The 23549-nt window shown below is 45.9% G+C and overlaps 1 protein-coding gene across 2 annotated transcripts in view; it reads left to right on the plus strand.

The window, feature by feature from the left end:
- tmem232 (transmembrane protein 232) overlaps positions 1-23549 on the plus strand; it is a 209380-nt gene that overhangs the window by 181026 nt on the left and 4805 nt on the right. For both annotated transcript variants that reach the window (XM_085987412.1, XM_085987420.1), the window contains exons 12-13: positions 15841-16088; positions 21785-21878. In XM_085987412.1, the coding sequence (XP_085843538.1) occupies positions 15841-16088; positions 21785-21878 (342 nt within the window). The remainder of the gene's footprint in view (positions 1-15840; positions 16089-21784; positions 21879-23549) is intronic.

Genomic DNA, 23549 nt, shown 5'->3' on the forward strand with positions numbered 1-23549 from the left:
TGTCCTCCTCACTCACTACGTTCCCTCCCATCTTAGTATCATCTGCAAACTTTGATATGTTACACTCGGTCCCCTCCTCCAAATCGTTAATATAGATTGTAAAGAGTTGGGGACCCAGCACTGACCCCTGCGGAACACCACTAGTTACTGATTGCCAGTCTGAGAATGAACCATTTATCCCAACTCTCTGCCTTCTGTTAGATAGCCAATCCTCTATCCATGCCAGAATATTACCCCCAATCCCGTGATTTTTTATCTTAAGCAATAATCTTTTGTGTGGCACCTTGTCAAATGCCTTTTGGAAGTCTAAATACACTACGTCCACTGGTTCCCCTTTATCCACCCTATATGTTACTTCCTCAAAGAACTCCAGCAAATTTGTCAAACATGACTTCCCCTTCATAAAACCATGCTGACTTTGTCCTATTAAATTATGATTATCCAAATGTCCTGTTACTGTCTCCTTAATAATGGACTCCAAAGTTTTACCTACCACAGATGTTAGGCTAACTGGTCTATAGTTTCCAGCCTTCTGTCCACTGCCGTTTTTAAATAAGGGTGTTACATTAGCAGTTTTCCAGTCTGCCGGGACCTTTGCCGAGTCCAGGGAGTTTTGGAAAATTATTACCAATGCATCCACAATCCCTACCGCCAGTTCCCTCAAGACCCTAGGATGTAAGCCATCAGGTCCAGGTGATTTATCCGCCTTGAGTCCCATTATTTTACCGAGTACCACTTCCTTAGTGATTTTGATCGTGTTTAGCTCCTCCCCCCCTTTAGCCCCCTGTTTGTCCAGTGTTGGGATATTCTTAGGCCTAGAAATTCATTGTAGCCACTTTTGGGGCGGTAAAGTCGGGCGGCCGCTAAAGTTTGCGCCCGGCGCAAAATCGAGGCCACTTCTCCGATATTCATTCGCTTTGCCCTAAGAGTTTGCTCGAGCGCTAAAACTGGCGCTGCACGCCTCTCTTTAGGCGCTAAGCCGGAGGTGCTGAGCGAGAGCGCCCAGGCCGGGCGCAGCGCAGGTGCGGCCATCTCGTGATTGACAGCAGACACCCTGGCGTCGGCCAGCTCTTAAGGGGGAAGGGTCGACTTGGTCTGCTGCCACGCCCTGGATAGTGGAGCCCTCCAGCTAGGCCTGAACACTGCTGCTGGACCCAAATAGCGGCTGAAGCCATGCAGAAGGCCTGTGAACAAGCGCAGCGCTTCTCAGAGCTTGATCTGAGTGTGCTGGTTGGTGCTGTGGAGAAGAGGCGCCATATTTTGTACCCGGACAATGGCAGGAAGGCGCCGGTCCGCGTCTACCGGAGAGCCTGGAGGCATGTCGCCAGCAAGGTGTCAGCCAACAGCGAGGTCCCCAGGACCGGTGTCCAATGCCGCAAAAAGTTTAATGACCTCACTCGGATTGTCAGGGTGAGTACCCTTTCCAGTGTCCTCCTCATCCTTGCATGTGCACCTCACATTATGGGCAAAGGGACCTGAAAGCCCTAATGGCCAGCCCTCATCCAGCAGCTATGGGACAGGCATGAACATCAATTGCACATTCTGCACTTAACACACTGGCCAAGCTATTCCACCATGGGAGGCAGTGCACACAAGATCAGGGCGACACACTGTACTTAGAGGCCGTCCTTTCTCTTGCAGGCCAAGCTGGCCAATAATAGGAAGAGCCGGACTGCGACCGGGGGAGGCTGACCCCAGATCCAGCCGCTCACCGAGCTGCAACATCGCGTGGAGCGCATCATGGGTGGCCGGGTGATTGGCCCCGTTGCATGTGGAGATGCCGACCCTGTTCTGGGCACCAATGGTAAGGACATCACCTTTTGGACCTCTCTCGTCCCACTTGCGCATCAGATCTACATCCTTTGCCACTGTCCGACCAATGCGCTGAATGCCACCACTCATGCATCCCTCGCTGACGCCCTCTCCTCACTCTAAAGCTACTCTTGTGCCTTCCTGCTTTCAGATGGTGAGGGGGAGGTCCCTGAACTTGCCAGTGACAGCCCCTCAGAAGAGGAGGAGGAGGAGGAGCAAGAGGAAGGCGGCCCATCAGGGGAACCCTCAGCCGCGGCAACCCATGCGAATGTAGGGGACACGTCTTCCCTGGAGGGGAGCGTGGCGGAAGTGTCGGAGGGGAGGGGAGCTCATGGGACCTGCGGCCTGCAGAAACGCGGGAGGGGGGGTGGAAGCTCAGCGGCCTTCTCCCCAGAGGGGGGAAGGGTCGGAGGGGAGTCCAATTGCTGGGCCCAGCGGCGTCCAGCAACGCAGGAAGGGTCGGCCAGCTCGGCGGCCTTCTCCCCAGAGGGAGAGTCCGGCCTCCAGTCCGGAGATGGTCTTCGCCGAGGAGATGGAACGCCTCGAGGACTTGTCCGCGGACTCGGAGCGCCGGCACATGGAGCTCATGGGGGTAGTGGCACGGTTGCCTGAGGCCATCGAGTCCCTCTCTCGGAGTGTGACCGACGTCGGGGCCTCACAGGCCATCAGTTTGGCGGAATTCGGGGCAGAGCAGGCAGCGAGTCGGGCGGCATTCGGTGCAGCTCAGGCAGCGAGTGGGCAGCTGATCAGTGGTGCCGTGCAGTCACTGGGTGCTCTGATGAGGTCACTGAACAGGTCAACACGGGCACTCACTGCTGCCACACTCGCTGTGTCAGCCAGGCATCGCCAGGGCACCCGGCGCGCTGCAGCAGCACAGCGGTCTGTCCCTCGGCAGATTGGTGCGCATGCTGCAGTGCTGGCCCGGGCGAGTGCCAGTGTCTCAGGCGACCAGCGAGCGCCTGCCATCCACCAGCTTGCCCCCATTCCTCCAGCCGCCACTGCCACTCCCCCAGTGGAGCTGCCAGGAGCTGCTGCAGCGACTGATGCTGGCCAGCCACAGCTGCAGCATTCAACAGCCGCCCGCTCGACGGCCAGACCTCGACTAGGCCGACCCCCAAGGGCATCTGCCGTCACGACATGTGCCCCTCTGGAGCCTGCCCCCAGCCTTGCAGCAGCCAATGGCCTTACTTTGAGGAGGAGCAGCAGGGCGGGCAGGGGCCACACAAAGATGGCCAAGGCATCGCCCTAGCGGGCCAAAAAGTCGAATGTGTGGCCAGTTGTGTTTGTTTTTTGAGGCCGAGAATTGGATGTTTGTTTTTTGAGGCCGAGAATTGGATGTTTGTTTTTTGAGGCCGAGAATTGGATGTTTGTTTTTTGAAGGCCGAGAATTGGATGTTTGTTTTTTGAAGGCCGAGGATGTGATGTTTGTTTTTTACGAAGGCCGAGGATGACGGCCATTTTAGTTGCACTGTTTTGTTAATCCTCTCCAGGTTGTGGGAGCGAGTAATGTGTTTGAGTGTTTTTTGGGGGTTTCGTCTGTTTTTGGTTTTCATGTGGGAAGGGCCCTGAGTTTGTACAATAAAGCATTTTATTTATTAACATTGTCCATGTTTGATCTTTGAAGTGTTTGTTGCCTTAACCGGCTGAGGGCTTGTGGAGCGGCTGCAATCATGTTCTTTCATTGGCACAAGCCATTCCCCGACAGGGGGCCTAGAAGTGACGTTCAATAAGCCGCCGACGGGCGGCCCTTGGACCTTCTGCCTCCCTCCTGGGCTGGTACTCCTCGTCCTCCTCCTCCTCATGCTCCTCCTGCTCCTCCTCCTGAGGTGGTGGTCCAATGTGAGGTGGCAGTGCCTGAGTCCTGCGGATAGCCAGGTTGTGCAGCATGCAGCAAACGACGACGAATTGGGAGACTTGCTCCTGCGAATACTGGAGGGCTCCCCCGGAGCGATCGAGACAGCGGAACCATTGCTTGAGGACGCCGATTGTTTGTTCTATGATGTTCCTAGTCGCTTGATGGCTCTCGTTGTATGCCTCTTCAGCAGGGGTCGTGGGCACACGGAGCGGGGTCATGAGCCAGGTACACAAAGGATAGCCTTTGTCTCCGATAAGCCATCCTCTTGGGTGAGGCTGTGCCTGGAACATGTCAGCCACAGTTGTCTGTCGCAGGATAAAGGCATCGTGGCTGCTGCCTGGAAAGCGGGCATTGACAGCTAGGATGCGCTGCCTGTGGTCACACACCAGCTGTATGTTGAGGGAATGGTAGCCCTTCCAGTTGCGGTAATCCTCGGCATGCTCCAGAGGTGCCCGCAAAGCCACATGCGTGCAGTCAATGGCGCCCTGCACCATGGGGAAGCCCGCTATTCTTGCAAATCCCACTGCACGCAGCTGCTGCTTGTCCAGGGTCATGGGGAAGGAGATGAATTGATGTCTCCTTCTGAAAAGGGCTTCGGTCACCTGGCGGATGCAGCAATGCACGGCAAACTGGGAGATGTTAGCGATGTCCCCAGCAGCGGATTGGAAGGAGCCGGTGGCATAGAAGTTGAGAGCCACCGTCACCTTCACTGCCACCGACAGAGACGTCCTGCGCATCAGCTGTGGCTGCAGATCTCTGTGAAGCAGCTGACAGATGTCTGCAACCACCTCCCTTCTGAATCGCAGCCTCCTAACACACATCGCGGCAGACATGGTCAGATAGGAGGACTGCTGGCGGTATACCCTGGGTGCGTAAGGCCTCAGTTGGCGACGCCTGTTGCCCCCTCTGCGTCTAGCCAGGGCTGCCACTCTCTCACGGTGTCTGTAAGCCCTTCTGGCATAAGGCTGAAAGTCAGCGTTGGCACCCAATGCAGCCCCCATTATATGCTGGCAAACACTGAGCTCTCAATGAAGGCAAAGATAATTGCTAAGCTCTGGCCTGAGCCAAAAATACCTGTCCTAGTGTTGGTCCAAACCAGTAAGCTCTCCTCCTTGGTCTCTCTCCAAAAAACCGTTGCACAAGAGTGAATGCTGCAAAATGGCTGGCCTTTATAGTGCAGGGTAAGTGCCCTTTAATTAGCGCTCCCCGCGGCCCGCCTCGGCTGTGTACCGTTCCACTTCACAGCCGTTAGGGCCGCCCGGCGCACAATGGGCCGGCGCGAGTGAAGTTCCGGTTCGGGGCGCACAAAGGGCGTTGCACGACGAAATGACGTCATGATCTGCGCGCGCAGCAGGGCGCGCTAAGACTTTGCGCCGGCGCTAAATGTGTACTGAAGTTGGGGCGAGGTGCAGATCGCGCTGTGCCCGGGCGCTAAGCGCCTAGCGCTCGAGATCTACTCCTCCTAAGGCGCTAACGGCTGGCGCGCCCAACTGAATTTCTAGGCCTTAGTGTCTTCTACTGTAAAGACTGATATAAAATATTCATTCAGTGTTTTTGCCATCTCCATATTTCCCACCATTAATTTCCCGGTCTCATCCTCTAAGGGACCAACATTTACTTTAGCCACCCTTTTTCTTTTTATATAACTATAAAACCTCTTACTATCTGTTTTTATATTTTTTGCTAATTTACTTTCATAAACTATCTTCCCTTTCTTAATCAATCTTTTTGTTATTTTTTGCTGTCTTTTAAAGTTTTCCCAATCCTCTATCCTCCCACTAGATTTGGCTACCTTATATGCCCTTGTTTTTAGTCGAATACTATCCTTAATTTCTTTACTTAGCCACGGATGGCTGTCTTTTCTTTTACACCCTTTTCTTCTCAGTGGAATATATTTTTTTTGGAAGTTGTAAAATAACTCCTTAAATGTACACCACTGATCATGTATCGTCTTACCCTTTAATCTATTTTCCCAATCCACTCTACTCAATTCCGCTCTCATACCTTCATAGTCTCCTTTATTCAAGCTTAGCACGCTTGTTTGAGATCCAACCTTCTCACCCTCTAATTGAATATGGAATTCAACCATGTTATGGTCACTCATTCCAAGGGGATCCTTTACTAGGACATTTTTAATTAATCCTGTCTCGTTACACAGGACCAGATCTAAGGTTGCTTGCCCCCTGGTCGGTTCAGTTACATACTGCTCAAGAAACCCATCCCTAATACACTCAATGAACTCATCCTCAAGGCAGCCCTGCCCAATTTGATTTGTCCAATTAATATGATAGTTAAAATCCCCCATAATTATAGATGTTCCCTTATTACAAGCCTCAACTATTTCCTGATTGATACTCCGTCCAACAGAGTTGCCACTGTTCGGAGGCCTATAGACTACGCCCACTAGTGTTTTTTTCCCCTTATTATTCCTTACCTCCACCCAAACTGTTTCATTATCCTGATCTTTTGACCCAATATCATTTCTCTGTATTACAGTGATTCCTTCCTTTATTAACATAGCCACCCCACCTCCCCTTCCTTCCTGCCTGTCCTTCCTGATCGTTAAATAACCTGGTATGTTTAATTCCCAGGCATTGTCTGGTAAGTTCGGATCTGCTCGTCGCCAGTATTATGTCCGTGTGTAATTGAGACACGGACTGCAGGAGTTGGTTATAACAGGTCTTTACTGAGTGGAGACAAACTGGAACTAACTATGCAAAGTTACTACACAGGCTTATATACAGGGGTGGTCACTACAGGGGCTGCAGAATATAGTTCCTTCTGCAAAGTACATACACTACAACTTGCAGCCTGCAGAAAGCTCAATTTGTGTTGCAAATGCTGTGAGAAACAGCTTCTGCCTGAGGAAAGTGATCAGCTGTCAGGTGGGAGATTTTATAGTACATTTCATCCTGTCAACTATTCAGCTGGAGCAATGGTCACTCAACTCCCGCCTCAGGTTTACAGACCTGCTTCCCAAGCAGCGTAGTCCCCGTGGGCATCCAGTTAAATTAAAAGGTACGGTTAAAAACACTCTTAAGGGTCTGACAACAAGCTAATAATTGTTTAAACTGGGTCGCCTGCCTCTGCTGATCAGGTTGGGTCCACGATGACAGACTCGCCGGGGGAAAGGTGCGTGGGAGCGAAATGACAGTGGGTTCCTAAACCACTGTCAAAAATAACAACTTTCTCACCTGACCCGCCACCAATCGTGCCCGCTACCACCCTGGAAAATTCCGGCAAAGGAATCTCTGGTACTTTGTGGTAAAGGGGTCTTAGAAATCTAGAACAAGAGTTCTAACTTCTGGCCAGTCTTTTATGAAAATGTTCCTGTGTAGCTTTTTCTGGAGTTCTCTGTAAATAAATGTCACGTGTAATTTGATCGTTAGTCATATAGATCAGGGAGGTCCCACACATGGCCCCTGATCTGTGCTGCTCTCAGCTGAGGCACTAATGGGGTGTTATAAATAACCTCAGTGTCCTTGTTATTGAGAGGGAAAGAAAAGCCAGGCTTTCTGTTTTGTTCAGCCCCAGCTAGAAATGCTCATGTGATTAATCTCAACTGTGATGGCACCTGCAGTTGAATTGCCCATTTAATTTTACATCCACATTGACTCTAGATAAGGTGAGACTTGGTTTATATAATTAAGCTGCCTATTCCACAATAAGGAGAACATATAGAGCCATAGTTATAATCAGATTCACTTTGTTCAATCGATACAACTTATCTCCTCGTAAAATAATCAATACGCTATGCTGCCCCACTCCAGTACATCATCTTGCTTGACTTAAACATCCTCTGCATTCTGACTTATTAAGCCTGCATTTCTGGGGCCTTTCTGCCTCAGCAGTTTCTTAGGTGTCTGACATTCTGCTTTATTCCTGGCTATTCACAGTTGGAAAAGATGAAAAACCTTCCAGTGAAATGGGTGTGAGGAGTTTATCAATTACATGGACAAGCTACTGAACTGCTTAGAATTTACTATATAAGAGGACACAAAAAAGCTAGCTCATTAGTATCTTAACTACCTACCGTTTCAGATCCCTTCTTTATTATTTACTTTTGACACACAATATTTAAATAACTTCTTTTCAAATCTTTACCATAAAAAAATGGTCAAAAGGCCCTGAACTGTTGACAGAACCATTTTCTCTTACTTATTCTATATTCTGTCAAAAGCTAATTGGAACCAAAGAAAGTATGAAAACATTACAGTTGTGATATTATTTTGCAAAATACTAAATATATACCATCTGTTTAATGTTCATAAATACTTATTATTGCGCTAGTTTACATTACAACATATAGTCAGTCATACACAAAAGATCCACAGAGCAAAGATAAAAATGTTAATTATTCCCAGCATGGATTCTATCCTCATTTGTGAAAATTAATTGCATGTTTTAATATGATAATTTGATTGTAAATGATCCATGAATAAATAAATAGTTATGAAACAATATTAACAAACAATATTTGTTTATTTAGGAAAACAGCACCATTACTGCAATGTTTCCCCACTGCTCAAGATGTGATAGGTTGAATACCACAGGAGTGAAATTGATCTATGCCAGTAGCGTGAAACAAGCTCATAACAATTTGGCAGCCCATTCTACACCTTCAATGACTTGAATAGAAAAGAAAATCAGATGCAATGTAAAACGGGCTGCCAATTCTCTATCAGCACAATTTGCGCTAATGTTGTAGACCAATTTCCCCCCCCCCCCCCACCCCAGATATCTGTATCTCTGGGTGCACAATAGAAAATATAGATCTGCATTTAAAATCTTATAAGTTCTTTGCACCCTCAACCCCATTGCTGTTTCAAGGCATTCTCTCTGGACAGAGCCCTCTTTCTGCATTCAATTGTCTGTTAAAAATGCATGAATGTTCCATTGCCTCTTGTTCACCACCCCAGCCTCTTTTACACCTTCTGTCCAGAATCTCTCCTACATGATAAACTTCTTGTTGCAATGTAATAACGTTACATACATTAGCAAGTAATGTGTTTTATAAAATATTGGAGTTACATGTTCCTAACAGTGTGGGAAGTGGAATTCGGGCCATGTCATTTCTTTGGGGTAGATCTGAGCTTAAGATCCAGAAAGGATTTCTTTACCATCGAGTTCCATGGTACAGTATTATGTGAAATTACTTTTATAGGAGCTCCAACCGAATATAGTTCAAAACTAGCATCCGAGGACTTTTGGGGTGAATCTCCTGTCAGCCATTATCAGATTTTTTATGCATTTTTATTTATTTTTAAATAAAAATTTATTTTCTGAAAAAGATGTGTAGCCTAAATGTTTCTAATTAATGCTGGTCGATCTCCTGTGGTGCTGCATATGAGGAGTCAAGATCAAGTGCAGTGTTTAGGTCAAGCAGGGTTGGAGGGTGGGGATAATTGAATCAGACCAAGAAGGGTGGAGAGGGGAAGGATGACAAAGGTGGGGTGAGGGAAGGGAGGAAGAGGGGGGAGGGGGAGGAAGGAAAGGAATAGAGCCCTGCACTAGCTTCCAAACCCAAATGCCATTTTGAACAACTTTAGCATGCTATTTGCGAGTTCTGTAATATACCCACACATCACAGGCAGGAACAGTCAGGAGGATGCTATTTCCTGTGTTTGTTAGAGGGATCAGAAGCTAGCTTCAGGTATGTTCATTTTAAAAGCTAGTGTGCTGTTTTGGCTGTGTTGGCTGTTATAGCTGATGTTAAACTGTTCTACAGTGGAATTTTGACCAGGGTCTTTGGTAAAACTTCTGGTTGGCATTATAGATTGTGCTTGGGATGCTATTGTGGCTGGAAGAGGATGAAGAGGAGCAGCAGGCAACAGTCATCTGATCTGCAACTGCAAGGATAAGAGGCAAAAGAAGAGAAACCCGCAGATGCTGCCTGACCTGCTGAGTGTATCCAGCATTTTCTGTTTTTATTTCAGATTTTCAGCAGCTGCAGTATTTTACTCTTGTCTTAGTTAACATTTGTCAACCAAATATTTGTCCTCCTGGCATGTCTGCTCACATGTGGACTGGTTTGCGTTTATTGATTTTCCAACTTGACAGCCAAATGGGGAGTTCTGATCCAAATGATGTAGTACTGATATGTGGATCTGTGCCCCCAGTTGTTCACATTTCCTAGCAGCACATGGGTGTGTGTGTGGAAGGCAGGGGCGGGGAGGTATTCTGGAGAACCCCATGCTTGTCAGTTATAAACTTTGTGAATTCTTGAATCTTAGGATTATTGAAGTCTGAAGAAAGAAAGAACTTGCATTTATAATAGCACCTTTCACAACCTCAGGCTGTTACAAAGTGTTTCACAGTCAATGAAGCACTCTTCAAGTATACTAACTGCTGTGATTTGCGCACAAGAAGATAAATGTTGGCCAGGACACTGGGAAAACTCCCCTGCCCTCCTTCAGAAAATGCCATGGGATCTTTTACATCCACCTGAGGGCAGTAATCTGAAAGATGGCATCTCTGATAGTGTAGCAGTTCCTCAGTACTTCACTGAATTCAGCCTAGATTATGTGCTCAGATCTCTGGAGTGGGGCTTGAAGCCACAACCTTCTGTTGTTACAAAGATAGGTGGGTTAGCAAGTTGTCTGCAAAGGGATATAGATAGGTTAAGTGAATGGGCAAAAATTTGACAGATGGAGTACAATGTGGGAAAATGTGAGGTTATCCACTTTGGAAGGAAGAATGAAAACGCAAATTATTATTTAAATGGAGTGAGACTACAAAATGCTGCGGTACAAAGGGATCTGGGGGTCCTAGTACATGAAACACAAAATGTTAGCATGCAGGTACAGCAAGTAATTAGGAAGGCTAATGGAATGTTGGCCTTTATTGCAAGGGGGATGGGGTATAAAAGTAGGGAAGTTTTGATGCAACTTTACAGGGCGCTGGTGAGACTGCACCTGGAGTACTGTGTACAGTTGTGGTCTCCATATTTAAGGAAGGATATACTTGCATTGGAGGCAGTGCAGAGAAGGTTCACTAGGTTGATTCCTGGGAAGAAGGGGTTGACATATGACGAAAGGTTGAGCAGGTTGGGCCTATACTCATTGGAGCTTAGAAGAATGAGAGGTAATCTTATTGAAACATACAAGATTCTGAGGAGAGTTGACAGGGTGGATGCTGAGAGGAGGTTTCCCCTAGTGGGGGTATCTAGAACTAGGGGGCATAGTTTCAGAATAAGGGGTCGCCCATTTAAGGCGGAGATGAGGAGGAATTTCTTCTCTCAGAGATCTTTAGAATTCTCTACCCCAGAGAGCTGTGGAGGTGGAGTCATTGAATATATTCAAGGTGGAGATTGACAGACATTTGAACTACAAGGGAGTCAAGGGGTATGGGGAGAGAGCGGGAAAGTGGTGTTGAGGTCAAGATTGGATCAGCCATGATCTCATTGAATGGCGGAGCAGGTTCGAGGGGCCGATTGGCCTACTCCTGCTCCTGTTTCTTATGTTTCTTATGTTTCTTCTGACTCTGAGGTAAGAGTGGTACCACTGAGCTATCATCTAAAAGTAGGGTAGAACTGGGTTAGAATCATATAGCACACAATCTGCTCTGTTTTCCAGTCCCCCTGATCGGTGATCAGCCCCATTTCTGTCTGCACTCCCACTGGAATTTTGGGCCAAGATTCTTTACCAATGATTTGCTGCACTAAACAATGACAGGTCAAGGAAATAGTTTAAAAAAAATATATTCAGTGGTTTGAAAATGCATTCAGTTAGAAATGATGTGCACAGATTTCTGTTCTAGTAGAGGTGTCCATACATCAGCCTGTGCCCAACTGACTCACCCTTTGCATTATGCTCCTGAAATGGAGCAGCTAACTCAAATCGTTGGGGGGAGGGGGTTGCGAGAGTGGCTTTTGTGTATGTTCCTTGAACAGTGTTATATGTGGTCAGTGAGCCTCCATGGTAAGCAACTAAGTGACCAAATAAGATAAAAAATGTGAACACCCTGTGATTGAATTTCCAAGGTGGTTCATCTGCTCATCTGTCACAACCTTGGTGGCAGAGCTGCGGAAACCCTGGGAAAATGATTTAAAAAAAATCATGATTGACCATGGCCCGTAATTTGCGGTCAGTGGCAAAGCAAACGCATTTACCGCTGGCCCCGAAGTAGGCTTCCCACAAAGATCTCATGATCTCTGACATGAGAAGTTCGGGTTTTCCAACGTGCAGTTGAAATCAGCATAGTTTAGTGGAAATCCCTAAAGTGAGCTGCTGTGATGTCAACAAGCTGTCTAAGCAGTCAATCACAATGCAGAATTGTCACAGACCGAGAACCAGGAAGTGAATAAGCTCCTTTGATTCTAGCTTTTTAAAAATGTTAAAGAGAGCAAAACAAAGATTGAAGTTCTTACATTTTTAAAAATTCGTTCACTGGATGTGGGCATCACTGGCAAGGCTAGCATTTATTGCCCATCCCTAATTGCCCTGCTAGGCCATTTCAGAGGGCAGTTAAGAGTCAACCACATTGCTGTGGGTCTGGAGTCACATATAGGCCAGACTAAGTAAGGACGGCAGATTTCCTTCCCTAAAGGACATTAATGAACCAGATGGGTTTTTACGACAATAGTATCCAATAGTTTCATGGTCACCATTACTGACTGATACTAGCTTTTTATTCCTGATTTATTTAATTAACTAAATTTAAATTCCCCAGCTGCTGTGGTGGGATTTTAACGCTTGTTACCGGATTATTAGTCCAGGCCTCTGGATTACTAGTCCAGTAACATTACCACTATGGTACCGTTCCCTTGAAGGAACATGGGGAAAAGGTAAACCTGAAATAAAGATAAACAAACTTAAAAAAAATTTTTTTAATTTAAAGTTACTTAAAATGTTTTATTTTTATTAATATGGAGAAATTTGACACTCCACAAAATTAAGATTAGTTTTTCAGGGCCATAGCATTTGTTCAGCAGTTAAAACCCCAGTTACACCGAATCCAAAAGGCTCTAACTTTTAATGGGGTATTTAGCAGCGGTAATACCGCAGAAAAGCCGAAGTTTTCGTCACTTATAAAGGATGCGTGGCTTAAAAACAGTGAGGACTGGGCACTTAATATTCAAGGGTACAAGGTGTTCAGAAAAGATAGGGAAGGAAAAAAGTAAGGTGGGTGGCAATGCTGATTAAGGAAGACATTGTAGTTTTGGAAAGGGAGGATGTTCTTGAAGGGACAAGGACAGAATCCATTTGGTTAGAGTTGAGGAGCAAAAAGGATATGATCACGCTATTGGGGGTATTCTACAGGCCTCCAAATAGTGAGAGGGAGGTAGAGGAGCAAATCTGCAGGGAAATCACAGAGATATGCAAGAGTTAGAGAGTGGTAATATTGGGAGACTTTAATTCCCCAACTATCAATTGGGATAATGCTAGGGTAAAGGGAAAAGAGGGGGAGGAATTTCTGAAACGTGTTCAGGAGAATTTCCTGGACCAGTATGTTCTTGGCCCAACTAAGAAGGAGGCATTGTTGGATCTGGTGCTGGGGAATGAGGTGGGCCAGGTCGACCAAGTGTCTGTGGGAGAACACTTGGGTACGAGTGATCATTGTATTATAAGATTTAAATTAGCAATGGAGAGGAGCAAGGAACAATCTAGAATGGAACTTCTAAACTGGAATAGGGCTAACTTCAGTGGGATGTGAAAGGATCTAGCCAGGATAAAATGGAACCAAAGACTGACAGGAAAAACTGTAACGGAACAATGGGAGATCTTTAAGGAGGAGATGTTCCAAGTACAGGCTAGGTACATTCCAACGAGAGGGAAGGGTAAGAGAACCATAGCAAGGGCTCCTTGGATGACCAGGAGAGATAGAGAAGATGATAAAACAAAAACAAGAGGGTGTATGATGAATGTCAGGTAAATTCTTCAAGGGAGAACCAGACCAAATACAATAAGTTGAGAGGGGATGTGAAGATGAAAATAAGATTGGCAAAGAGAGAATATGAGAGTAGAATGGCGGTTAATATAAAAGGGAACCCAAAAATCTTCTACTTCTATGTAAACAGTAAGAGGGTAGTAAGTGGCGGGGTGGGACCTATTAGGGACAAAGAAGGTGATAGATGCTTAGAGGCGCAGGGCAAGGCTAGAATACTCAATGAGTACTTTGTATCGGTGTTTACTAAGGAGGTGGATGCTGACAAAATATCGGTAGAAGTGGAAAAGGTAGAAGCAATGGAAGGGGTGAAAATTGATAGACAGGATGTACTAGAAAGACTAGGTATGCTTAGAGTGGATAAGTTGCCTGGTCCAGATGGCTTGCATCCCAGGTTGCTAAGGGAATTGGGGGAGGAGATAGCAGAAGGGCTTGCCATAATTTTCCAATCTTCCCTAGATGCGGGGGATGTGCCTGAGGATTGGAAAGTGGCAAATGTGACACCATTGTTCAAGAAAGGGTGTAAGGACAATCCTAGTAACTACAGGCTGGTCAGTTTAACATCAGTGGTGGGTAAAGTTTTAGAAACAATAATCAAGGAAAAAATTAACAGGCACTTGGAGGGGTTTAAACTAATTAAGGAGAGCCAACATGGATTTGTAAAAGGCAGATCATGTTTGACTAACCTAATTGAATTCTCTGATGAAGTAACAGGGAGGATTTATGAAGGGAATGCAATGGATGTTATCTACATGGATTTTTGGAAGGCGTTTGACAAAGTACCACATAGAAGGCTGGTTAACAAAATTGAGGCTCATGGAATAGGTGGGTCAGTGGCAGCTTGGATGAGGAATTGGCTTAAGGACAGAAAACAGCAAGTTGTGGTAAATGGCTGTTTTTCAGACTGGAGGCTGGTGTTCCCCAACGGTCAGTGCTGGGGCCCTTGCTTTTTTTGATATATATATATAAATGACCTTGATATTGGAATACAGTGTAGAATTTCTAAATTTGCCGATGACACCAAACTTGGGGTGTGGCAAATAGTGAGGATGATACCAATCGACTGCAACAGGACATAGAAAGGCTAGCAGAATGGGCAGACAAGTAGCAGATGGAATTTAATACAGAGAAGTGTGAGGTGATGCATTTTGGCAGAAGGAACAGGGAGAGGCAATATACACTTAATGGCAGTTTTAAAGAGTGTGCAGGGACAGAGGGACCTGGGAGTTAATGTGCATAGGTCCCTGAAGGTGGCGGAACATATTGAGAGAGTGGTTAGCAAAGCATATGAGATCGTGGGCTTCATAAATAGAGGTATTGAGTACAAAAGTAGAGAAGTTATGCTGAACCTTTATAAAGCGCTGGTTAGCCCACAACTGGAGTATTGCATCCAGTTCTGGTCACCACACTTTTTAGGAAGGATGTGAAGGCACTTGAGAGAGTGCAGAGGAGATTTACCAGAATGGTTCTGGGGATGGGAGATCTTAGCTACAAGGACAGGTTGGAGAAGCTGTATTTATTTTCATTAGAGCAAAGAAGGTTGAGGGGTGATTTGATAGAGGTGTACAAGATTATGACGGGTTTGGATAGGCTAGACGGGGAAAGGCTGTTCCCACTAGTTGATAGTACAAGGACTAGGGGACACAGATTTAAGGTTTTGGGCAAAAGATACAGGGGGGATGTGAGGAAAAACTTTTTTACGCAGCGAGTGGTGAGGACCTGGAACTCGCTGCTGACGGAAGTGGTGGAAGCGGAGACACTCAATGTTTTCAAGGGGAGACTGGATAGGCACTTGAGGGAAATAAACTTGCAGGGCTACGGGGATAGAGCGGGGGAATGGGACTGACTGGATTGCTCTGCAGAGAGCCGGCATGGACTCAATGGGCTGAATGGCCTCCTTCTGTGCCGTTATGACACTATGATTATGATTTTTCTGGTTCACAGATTACATTGATTGCCGGCTGTGGTGGGGGGTGGGGTGGGGTCATGGTGGGTGGGTGGGTGCACAGCGCAGCCAGCGTCGGAGCAGTGAATGACTAACTGCAACTTCAGGTTCCTGTGTTAGGATGTGTATGCACTACCTCCTGATGTTCTGGTCAGTTTCAAAGCGGTAATAACAGCGAACGCTGTTCGTTTGTTGGTACCTGTATTACCAACTGCAATTTCTAGGCCAATGTATCTCATTGCAAACATGTTATATGGTACTACTCTGACATAGATGATGAAGAAATATTGCTTATTTGTGCTACACTTAATTTGTATTGATGTCCTTTTTTTTGTTTTCCTAGGCAGAGTTAAATGGCCCAATAAATCCTTTCACTAATGCAAGCTCTAAAACATCACCGTCTCTCAGGAGCTCAGTAGCAGTTCACTTTCTGGGTTGGCGAATAGCAAGCATTCTGTCTCAGCTCTGCCTGTCTCCTGTGGTTCCTTATATCCCTTTGCCTCGGAAGCTGCCACAACGGCCCATTCATTCCAGGCCTCCGCTTCAGAAACAATTGAATGTAGAAAAAAAACTGGCATGTCTTTCACTCAGGTAAGAACAAATTCAACATAATTCTCAATGATTTTGAACTACATCTGTTCTTAGTTTCCAGCTATAGTAATTCAACTATAAAATTATTTTTTAAAAAACATCCATTGCTTTACAGCAGTGGTGGTGTAAAGTCACCGTTAGGAACTGGAAGTATGGGCAGAGATTGACAATGCTGGTTCCCCACCACTTTGCTTTTTTTAACTTCTCTTTGACATCAATGAGTGTGCAACGCTAATTTGATGTACAATCTGCCATTTTCGACGTTGCTTCTCCACTTAACACCCTCTCTTAATTACAACTAGCTGACCAAGCGTTCAGCATCAGGGAGCCCCGAGCAGCGCTATTAAAGGGATCATCAGCAAGAACTTGCAACTGACATGGTTTCTCAGTTTGACTGGCTCTGTGCAACTTTCTGCAACTCCAGCAGCTTTCTAAACTTGTTTAAAGTTGTTGAGGTCACAGGGAGTGTTGCTGCAAGTGGAGAACACCTTCATTCTCATTTAAAGGCTTCTGCTCACACCACTTGCTCACAGTCATGGGGGCTGCGCTTGCAGTCCCCCTCGCAATCTTCGGGAGAGGGAGGGGAGACAGCGAAGAAGACAAGAAGATGTGCGCAGAGGGAGGAGGAGGAGGGCCAGGAGGGCTCTCAACAGGAGGCCTTACCCACCTCAGGTCTTCCGAGAGCACTTCTCTTATCTCCACCTAAGCGATGAGCAGTGTATTAGGAGGCTCCACTTCACCAAGGATATGGTCACAGAACTCTGCCACTTCCTGCAACCAGACCTGCAGCCTTAGAGCACGGCGATGACAGTTCTCCCAGTGGCCCTCAAGGTCACCGTGGCCCTCAATTTCTTTGCCAGCAGATCCTTCCAGACTGCAGCAGGAGACATAGCTAACATTTCCCAGTTCGCCATTCATCGCTGTGTCCAGGAGGCCACAGAAGCTCTCTGCTCCAGGAGAAAGGACTTCATTGTCTTTTCTCTGAACAAAGAAAGATATTCATGCATACACTTGTAAGTGAGAAGAGATTAGGGGATAAGGGGGAAATGGGATGTGAGAAGAAGGATTAGATATGACCATACCATCATCATCATAGAAACATAGAAGATAGGAGCAGGAGTAGGCCATTCGGCCCCTTGAGCCTGCTCCGCCATTTAATGAGATCATGGCTGATCATCCAAATTCAGTATCCTGTCCCTGCTTTCTCCCCATATCCCTTGATCCCTTTAGCCTTAAGAAATATATCTAACTCCTTCTTGAATATATTTAATGAATTGGCCTCAACTGCCTTCTGTGGTAGAGAATTCCACAGGTTCACCACTCTCTGGGTGAAGAAATTCCCCCTCATCTCTGCCCTAAATGGCTTACCCCTTATCCTTAGACTGTGACCCCTGGTTCTGGACTCCCGCCATCGGGAACATCCTTCCTGCATCTAGTCTGTCTAGTCCTGTTAGAACTTTATAAGTTTCAATGAGATCTCCTCTCATTCTTCTAAACTCTAGCGAATACAAGCCCAATCGACCCAATCTTTCTTCATACGTCATTCCTGCCGTCCCAGGTATCAGTCTGGTGAATCTTCGCTGCACTCCCTCCATGGCAAGAACATCCTTCCTCAGATAAGGCAACCAAAACTGCACACAATACTCAAGGTGTGTTGTTACCAAAGCCCTGTACAACTGCAGCAAGACATCCTTGCTCCTGTACTCGAATCCTCTCGCTATGAAGGCCAACATACCATTTGCCTTCTTAACTGCCTGCTGCACCTGCATGCTTACCTTCAGCGACTGGTGCACAAGGACACCCAGGTCTCGTTGCACTTCCCCTTTTCCCAATCTATTGCTGTTCAGATAATAATCTGCCTTCCTGTTTTTGCCACCAAAGTGGATAACCTCGCATTTATCCACATTATACTGCATCTGCCATGCATCTGCCCAATCACCCAACCTGTCCAAATCATACTGGAGTTTCTCTGCATCCTCCTCACAGCACACACGCCCACCCAGCTTTGTGTCACCTGCAAACTTGGAGGTATTATATCTAGTTCCCTCGTCTAGATCATTAATATATATTGTGAATAGCTGGGGTCCTAGCACCGATCCCTGCGGTACCCCACTAGTCACTGCCTGCAATTCGGAAAAAGACCCGTTTATTCCAACTCTTTGCTTCCTTTCTGCCAACCAGTTCTCTATCCAAGTCAGTACCATACCCCCAATCCCATGTGCATTAACTTTACACACTAATCTCTTGTGCAGGACCTTATCGAAAGCCTTCTGAAAGTCCAAATACACCACATCCACTGGTTCTCCCTTATCTATTCTACCAGTTACATCCTCAAAAAATTCCAGTAGATTAGTCAAGCATGATTTACCTTTTGTAAATCCATGTTGACTTTGTCTGATCCTTTCACTGTTTTCCAAGTGCTCTGCTATTACATCTTTTATAATGGACTCTAGCATTTTCCCCACTACCGATGTCAGGCTTACCGGTCTGTAATTCCCTGTTTTCTCTCTACCACCTTTTTTAAATAGTGGGGTTACATTAGCTACCCTCCAATCCATGGGAACTGTGCCAAAGTCTATAGAATTTTGGAAGATGACCAGCAATGCATCTACTATTTCTAGGGCCACTTCCTTAAGTACCCTAGAATGTAGATTATCAGACCTTGGGGATTTATCGGCCTTCAATCCCGTCAATTTCCCTAACACCATTTTCCTACAAATACTGATTTCATTCAGTTCCTCCCTCTCATTAAACCCTATATTCCCCGACATCTCTGGGAGGTTATTTGTGTCCTCCTTTGTGAAGACAGAACCAAAGTATGTATTTAATTGGTCAGCCATTTCTTTGTTCCCCATTATAAATTCCCCTGATTCTGACTGCAAGGGACCTACGCTTGACTTCACCAATCTTTTCAACTGCTCTGCTGGCCACGGACTCCGTCACTGCCCCTCCAATAATTTCAAGCACTGATTCCGCCAGGTCCATCAGGTTCTCTATTGTGGCTTGGCCGCCTCACGTAGGCTGTTGCTCCCTCCTCTCATGTGCCACCTTGGCCTGCAAGAGAAAGGGAAGTGTGTCAGTGAGTGCACTGCAATATGTTTGGGTGATGTGCCTGCCATAGTTGAATAGCTGTCAGTGTGTGCAAGGTGTGAGATGTGGGCGTGAGTGTTGCAGCAGTGGTAAGGTTGTGATGGTGAAGAGAAGCCATGATTATGAGGTATGAGTGGTGATAGCTAGAGATTGTTGGTAGGTGAGTGATGGAGGTGTGGTGTTTTGAGCACTGTGTGAGGCTTGTGGTGCAGAGAGTGGGATATGGCATTTGATAATGCATTCACTCACCTTGACCACTCGTGTGAGGTCATTAAACTTCGCTCAGCGCTGGATCCAGATCCTGGGGACAACACTCGTTGCAGTGACGGCTTCAGCGAACTCCTTCCACAGACTTCTGGTGTTTAGCCTTGAAGATCTCATGCCCCACAGCCAGTAGAGGACTTGACGGCACCATTGAACCCCCAGGACCAAGGCCTCCAGTGTCGCATTTCACAATCTCCTCACCCTTTTCCTTGGCTGTTGGGCCATGGTTCGCTCCACAATGACAATGAGGTGCATCTGCAACAAAGCACCTCCCTTTTAAGTAGTGCAGAGAACCTAGGCCAAATTCTATTGGCCAGTAGACTGCAACTGATATTGCGCCCCCCCCCCACCCTGCTCATTCAGCGCTAAGCCAATCAGCAGCGCGTTTTGCGCTTAGGAAATTTTGCGTGCTGCCTGCACCACTTTGAATGGGCGTGGGCACATAGCGCTTCGCACTGCTCGCTGCCGTTTTTGGGCCTTATCAAATTTCTAGGCCTTAATGTCTCACAGGTCTTTTTGTGAAGTTCCTTTCACTTCTCTCTAGAATGTCCATTATTTTAAAAAATCCTATCCTCAGGATTTAAGGTTGAGTAATGGGCAGATACAGCCCCATTAGTCATCATGTATATTTTAAGAAGTTTTCATGGAGATAATTTAAATGCTCTCTTGACAGATGTTTTGGGATTGTAAATATAAACAAGAAATGCATATGATTGTTGTAAGTTTGATGTACAGTCTTACTGCTAAACAGCAGGATCAGAAACAGTGCCCCTCTTCAGCTCCTTTCTGACCATCTGATTTTGAAATAGATATGCACTATCAGTGAGTGAGTCATAATGATAACACCAACTAGCCCTTGACAAGTTATTGTATCACACTATTTTAGAGAACTAACTAAAGTAGCCATGTGGACTAAATGGAGTAGAGAATTAGTACGAGTCTTCACTCCTGAAAACATTATGTAAAGAAGATATTTTTGAATAATATAAATAGGATAAATAATATATATTCGCTTAGGTGAGTAGTATAAGATACTTTATAATTTTTATAGTGGCATGCTGATTTTGCATTTGGCCATTCTGGATGGGTTGAGTCCATTAAAATGCATTAACTAGCGTTGAGTTAAGTACATTTAAATCTTTGGGCTAGTAATTGCGTAGCACCACATTTGGGGCGATAACTTTTCAGGGAACACAGAAGTATTGCCGGGTGAAAAAGATTTGCTACTGCCGGGAATTTCCACTTTAGCGCTCCAAGAGGGAAGTGGAGCGCTAAATCAAACGCTACCACTTCCCTTAGAGCCCTAAAGGAAGTGAGAGGGGCGGTAGTGGCAGAGCGCTGAGCAAAGTTCGGGGAAGCACTGCCGTCTTTACAGGTTCCTTCCCTCCCTTAAAGGGAAGGGCCAATGCTGTGTTGAATGAATCTTCAGGCTGTGCCTGTTGGGTGACAGCACTTGCGCAACGTGCATAGCAGCCCCAAGCACTCTAAGAGAGTACAGGGCTGAGCAATCACGGGGGCAAAAGAAAGCAGGAGGCACCAGAATGGGGACATAAATACATTTTGCCCTACCTGACCACCACTGCCTTTAAATAGCACTCCTCTAGTGGCCAGCCAAGGTGACAACGCCTCCTGTAGCTGCCGCTGGTGACGCCTGGCGATGCTGCAGGGGGCAGGAGCGAATATCACTTCCGGGGCGCTAACGGGGCGCTGCGCACCAAACGACATCACGATCTTCGGGGCGCAAGAGAGTGAGGCGGTAAATCTTAGCACCAGCCCAAATCCGCCAGGGAAGTTCGCGGGCGTTGGTGAATTCCCCGCGCCCGGTCAGTAACTCCTTAGCGCCCCGTTACCGCCACCCACAGGCGCTAACGGGAGGCGCAAACCAGGTGAATTTCTCCCCCTTTGTTATTTAAAGCCACTTCAATCTGACTGTGCTTTCTGGACTACCATGTATGGTACGCCAACCAGAGTGCTTGTATGTATCGGGACTATTTTTATTTTAAACAAAGCTTTTTAGAAATGTAAATAATGAATCAGAGTGGCCGTAACCTGGTGATTGCTATTCCTGCACTGTAATCAATTCTAAATTGATTGCAAAAAACACAGTAACACGCACCAACACATATTAGACAGTGAATATAAGATCACGCTTCCTCTGTCATGTAAATGTTCTATGTAGATTTCTTTTAATGTCATCTCCTATGGCATGGTTCACAGCCAAAACAAAATTCTCTTTATCTTCCTGGAACTGATTATTTTGCACTCTCTAATTCTTCCTGTTTTCTTCAGTTTTTCTGAGAGCAGATTGTTAACGCAACTATAAATATCATGTTTTATTTCAGGCAAGAAATAATGTTAGCACAAGCAGGTCGTGAATCACTACCTGATTTCAATACTCGTACAAACTTTGATCTGAGGAGAATAGTGGAAGATCAGGTAAAACACTTATCAATAATGCCAGTAATTCAGGTTAATTATAAATTACATTTGTGCTCCAGATGATTATAAGAAGCTGATTATTTTAATTAGGTTTAGTCTTTTTTGAACTGAACTTACTGTTTGTAGAACAGACTGCATGAAGTCAGTTGTGCTGATTGTCATGATGTTATTCTTTGTAAGAAGAATGACTTGTACCTGAATGATTACAACAACAAATTGCATTTAGATAGCGCCTATAATATAGTAAAACATCCCAAGGTTACCAGTGAACATAAGAACATAAGAAATAGGAGCAGGAGTAGGCCAATCGGCCCCTCGAGCCTGCTCCACCATTCAATAAGATCATGGCTGATCTGATCCTAACCTCAAATCTACTATCACTCCACATCCCTCCCGAACCCATGTGATCTCCTGGGAGAGGCGAAAAACCAGATAAAAAACCCAATGGCCAATTTGGGAGAAGAAAATCTGGGAAATTCCTCTCCGACCCATCTAGGCGATCGAAACTCGTCCAGGAGATCACTGTCCCTATATTTTCTACAGTACTTACCTTCTGTAAAAGGTGATCTCCACCCCAGCCAGGAACAGGAATAGAACCATCTCCTGAAATCTAACACATAATTAGAACACAAGAAGTAGGAGCAGAACCAGGCTACACAGCCCCTGGGCCCGCTCCGTTACCCACAGGGCCATGACCGTTCCGAACATAGACTCATGTCCAATTTCCTGCCCGCTCCCCGTAACCCCTAATTCCCTTTACTTCTAAGAAACTGTCTATTTCTGTTTTAAATTTATTTAATGATGTAGCTTCCACAGCTTTCTGGGGCAGCAAATTCCACAGACCTACTACCCTCTGAGTGAAGAAGTTTCTCCTCATCTCAGTTTTGAAAGAGCAGCCCCTTACTCTAAGATTATGCCCCCTAGTTCTAGTTTCACCCATCATTGGGAACATCCTCACCACATCCACCTGATCAAGCCCCTTCACAATCTTATATGTTTCAATAAGATCGCCTCTCATTCTTCTGAACTCCAATGAGTAGAGTCCCAATCTACTCAACCTCTCCTCATGTGTCCACCCCCTCATCCCCGGGATCAACCATGTGAACCTTCTTTGTACTGACTCGAGAGCAAGTATGTCTTTTCTTAAGTATGGACACCAAAACTGTATGCAGTATTCCAGGTGCGGTCTCACCAATACCTTGTACAACTGCAACAATACCTCCCTGTTTTTAAATTCTATCCCCCTAGCAATAAAAGCCAACATTCCATTGGCCTTCTTGATCACTTGCTGCACCTGCATACTAACTTTTGGAATTTCGTGCACCAGGACCCCCAGATCCCTTTGTACTTCAGTACTTTCCAGTTTCTTGCCATTAAGATAATAACTTGCTCTATGATTTTTCCTGCCAAAGTGCATAACCTCACACTTTCCAGTATTGTATTCCATCTGCCAAATCTCTGCCCACTTACTTAGCCTGTCTATGTCCCTTTGCAGGTTTTTTATGTCCTCCTCACTCACTACTTTCCTTCCCATCTTTGTATCATCTGCAAACTTTGATATGTTACACTCAGTCCCCTCCTCCAAATCATTAATATAGATTGTAAAGAGTTAGGGACCCAGCACTGACCCCTGCGGAACACCACTAGTTACTGATTGCCAGTCTGAGA

The sequence above is a fragment of the Somniosus microcephalus genome, chromosome 1, assembly GCF_052327205.1.
Source record: "Somniosus microcephalus isolate GS21.2 chromosome 1, FLI_Smic_1.0, whole genome shotgun sequence".
NCBI classification, from domain to species: domain Eukaryota; kingdom Metazoa; phylum Chordata; class Chondrichthyes; order Squaliformes; family Somniosidae; genus Somniosus; species Somniosus microcephalus.